Below are 4003 nucleotides of genomic sequence, written 5' to 3'. Positions count from 1 at the left end.
TATGCAGGAGTTCTGGACGAGATATCAACAAAGCGGTATCACGTTTTGGCTCTGCTGTTCATAGGATTCCCCTAAAGCACACCGGAGTTCAATACATCCGGGAAAGTCTTGTTCCATTTTCCAGCTTATGGAACTATAGAGTTCAGGGGTCGGCAAATGGCGCTGGTACAGCGGGTCCTTCCGTTGTACCCGTTGCAGAAATTCAATTCTATTCTTCATCGCTGGTACGGCAGCCGTACGGCAGGGTGCAGAAATTCCCCGAAAAAGGCAGGTTTGCGTAGTTTTGAAGCTATGAACTTCATCATTAGGTTACCAAACCTTCCATTTTACAAGGAGGTAAACGCTAGCTTTGAGAGATTCTCATAACGAACAGTCAATTGACGACCTTGACCAAGGGCATTTGCCACTGAAGATATGCATCGTTGTTATGCAGAGTAGAAGTGACGGATTGCTCAGATAACACTGAGGTAATCGTGCGGTCGGTTGGAGGTTGTGCTCGCATACGACTTCTGATGCGGATTTGAGCAGTTAAGTGACGCACTTGATGAACAAACTTATCCGTAATTGAGCGCAACAAGACAACTGTGGCTTTAACAGCGATGGTGTAACGTAGTAATTTTGGTACATCGGCCCGCAGACACTCTTTCCTCGGCTTTTACAAAAAACAATTTCGATACAGTTATTCGACCCTGGCACAAGTACCAGCGACAGTTATTCAGGGTTTGCCGACCTCTGATAGAGTTGCACTTGTTCAGGTCAAGACGGCGCGGAAGCTATTGGTCCGTCCTGTATCCTAGAGTCGTGGCTAGTGTAAACTGTATCAGGTATAACAATGGAATACAAGAACATAGAGAGCGAGGCAGGTCATGATGAGACTTGGCTGATGACATGCAAGTATACAAGTACGGCAGGGAACGAGCCGAAACGGAAACCTGCGGAAACGGAAACCTGCGTAAATAGGTTTCGTCACGCTTTCCGCAGCGAAGCCCAGATTGGCGGAAATGCGGAAAGAGAATCCGCATTTCCGCGTTTGCTGTACGGCGGAAATTGAAAAACAGATTCCAGGCAGGGATGCGACCGTATTCGTTTTGGCCGTCTGGCGTAATAATGGTACCTCAAATTAATACGCCAGGCGTATGGCGTATCAATACGCCGGGGTTCACGCCATGCCGTATTACAATACTCGTGGCGTATTCCTTTTGCGCTATTCCGTCATGGAATTCAGTTTTTTCGCTTTTACAATGAAAGGCGTATTGCTTTAGTGTTTGGAAAACGATCTCTCACAAGATAAAATATGAATTTGGGCAACAGCCAGACCTGGACAGCCATCGAGCCATGTGCGCACACATTCGCGTCTGCATTCTAGCATTCCTAACAAACCGTGATTATCACAAATACTACAGCCCAAATAGAGATAGCTTGGGTGTCAGGCCAACACCAGTCGGCACAGACGGCCGGAGGGATGCACTTGCATTGGGATGCTACGTGCGCAATGAGGGATTCCACTTTGGCTCTGTGAGCGGGGAAGGTTGTCAAGCAGAACTTGCACTTGCGAGCATAGCGCTTGGAGCTAGAGCTATAGTCACCGACTTCTTCGAAATAATCCAACACAGCACTAGGCTTAGGTCCCGGTTTAGCGCGTTTTGCTTCGCGCACGTTTTCCATTTCGCGGGTTGTTATTACAACAAGGTATGTTGCAAACCCAGTGATAAGCAAACCCTAAAACCTAATCCTAAGTATGAACTAATTACACCAATGACTCGGGAATGTCAATAGCTCGATATTTCTCAAAATCGGCGAGTTTTCAGACTGTACGACAACCCAACGACAAACAATACGCCGACAATACGCCCAACTGGCTGGCGTATTCGGCGTATTAATACGGGCGTATTAGCTGGCGTATTAATATGGAATACGGTCGCATCCCTGATTCCAGGCATGCGTTTGCCATTTAAAGACTACGTTTTACACTATGGAGTTATTAGATTAAGTCAAATGTCAACAACCACTGGCCCCGACCTGGGGGCTGCCGAAGTCATAGAGATTGACTGTGTTTCTGCTCAGAAGAAGGGTTTTTGATAATTGATTCCACAATGTCCGTAAACGTGGTTGAAGTTAAACAGAGCCACGTCGTTGCAGTTATCGTTGTGCGGTGCCATTATTAGATACTTTAGCCCTCTCGCTTTTTTTATTCCTTTTGATTTTTTTATTTTGAATTCATGTTGTTTGGACGATTACTGGATTAATTCACAGTTACTTGTCCGTGAGGCATGCAGACATGCCGGACGGGTAGGTGGAGTAGGCATGCAGACATGTCACTGCTCCGCAACGGACAGGGAGAAGATTATTATTCAGTGTTTCAGGGCTCCCCGGGCCCTTACCCATGTAACATACGAGTGGCAATTTCAGAGCATCCCAGAGCAATCCGTCAGCCAACAACACTATGGGGGTGGTATACGATAGGGCTGCTCAGGCCTGGGGTCTCAGGGTTCAAAGAGAGGCGGGCTGCTTGAAGGGGGCAGGGTGAACACCGTCAAGGGTGTGGGCACACAATAGTTGATCGCTTGGCCCCCGCCACCCCCAGTAATACGTTTAGATGGCTCTACCTTCGAGCACGATTGGAATCCACCAGATTCTAGATCCCACCGGACAGAACCGCACTGCCACAAGCTGGTTTCAGACTGTCCATGTTATCGCCACACTAAGAAGAGCTAAAAAAACATCGTTACATATTCATTTTTTAGTTTTCGCAGCTTTCCGAAAAGTTTCCGCAGACCTGGTCAAGTTTCGGCTCGTTCCCTTAAGTACGGCGCCCATACTAGAATACCGCCAGCTCGCCATCAGTACTATCCCTGCGAGGTTCGCGTGGATCTTCGTTTCTCTTCGCTGTTCAATCTGTTCTGTGTATCCCTGCTGGTCGCTTGTGGTGCGATCACTGCAGATGATTCGAACTCATCAGCTTCTTATCGGGACGGCAGAGCATCAGTATCAGCAGGTCGTCGATGGTCGTCGCAGTTCGTCGCAGTTCGTCGCAGTTCTGGGTCTGCCCCAGGGGCTCGGTGATTGGAGGCCCGCTTGGACACAAGTATGTCTTGCCGCGCAATGCCACCCTGGGGACTTCCCTCAAGTTGCCGGGTGACGGCGGTAAACGGACTTCATGTTTATGAAGCTGAAGGTGTACTCCGTCTACTGTGTCCCTGAGGGAGCGGTTCCTGGTGGGTGGGTGAAAGCTACGGTGCCGAGCCTAAAAGATGTGTACGGGGGGAGCGTCAAGGAAAGCCAGCTCTATTTCCTCCTGTCCTATGAGGGAAAGGAGCAGGAGTTGCGCAGACGGCTCCCCACCTTGTCTGCGGACGAGGTCGAGAAGAGCATGGTCGTTTTCAACCCTTTCAACGGGCGGTGGGGTCTTGCTCGACTCAGAGATGTGTTTATCGCACCCGAGCCGTATGGTGAGTGGCCCACCGGCATGCTCATTGAGGGGCTTCTGTGGGTAGAGACTGCTTCGCTAATATTCGGCCCCGTCTACCCCAAGGTGTTTTCCCGCCCTGGGTACAAGGAGCTACTGGCGGCTGACCTCACCGGGACCCCGTCTTGTAGAGGGCCATACGCAAGCTTGCCTTAAGGTGGCAACTCAGGTGGCCTTGTGATGATGGGGATTGACGATGGAGGGGGCGGGTTCACGTGTGTGTCGCATTAATTCAGAGTACCGACTGCCAGGGCTGATTAGGGTGAATACCCAGTGGGAGGCTTGTTGTCTTAAACCCTTTGTGTGGTCTGGGTGGTTCCAAAAGGGTTACAAGGCAGCCGGCTCATACCGGCACAAGTCTCAAGGATGGTTGCAGAAGGATACACTGTATCTGCTCGACGACTGCATGCTCGGAGGGGAATGTGCTGTCGGTAGAGAAGCTGGTGGCATGGGTGGAGAAGAAACAAATGGAAGTGAAGGCGCAGGCGACAATGATGGCTGACATGTGCGTTACTTCGGCCACAATTGTAACCCTTT

The 4003-nt window shown here is 50.0% G+C and overlaps 1 protein-coding gene across 1 annotated transcript; it reads left to right on the top strand.

The window, feature by feature from the left end:
- Positions 1 to 3157: 3157 nt before the first annotated feature.
- Positions 3158 to 3622, top strand: VOLCADRAFT_91461 (uncharacterized protein; the record flags this gene model as incomplete). Its single annotated transcript, XM_002951011.1, has 1 exon — positions 3158 to 3622. One exon carries the CDS (start codon positions 3158 to 3160, stop codon positions 3620 to 3622), a length of 465 nt encoding a protein of 154 aa, XP_002951057.1.
- Positions 3623 to 4003: the final 381 nt, after the last annotated feature.

This window comes from Volvox carteri (genome assembly GCF_000143455.1).
Source record: "Volvox carteri f. nagariensis unplaced genomic scaffold VOLCAscaffold_21, whole genome shotgun sequence".
NCBI lineage: Eukaryota > Viridiplantae > Chlorophyta > Chlorophyceae > Chlamydomonadales > Volvocaceae > Volvox > Volvox carteri.
This window is presented reverse-complemented; position numbering and strand designations above follow the sequence as displayed.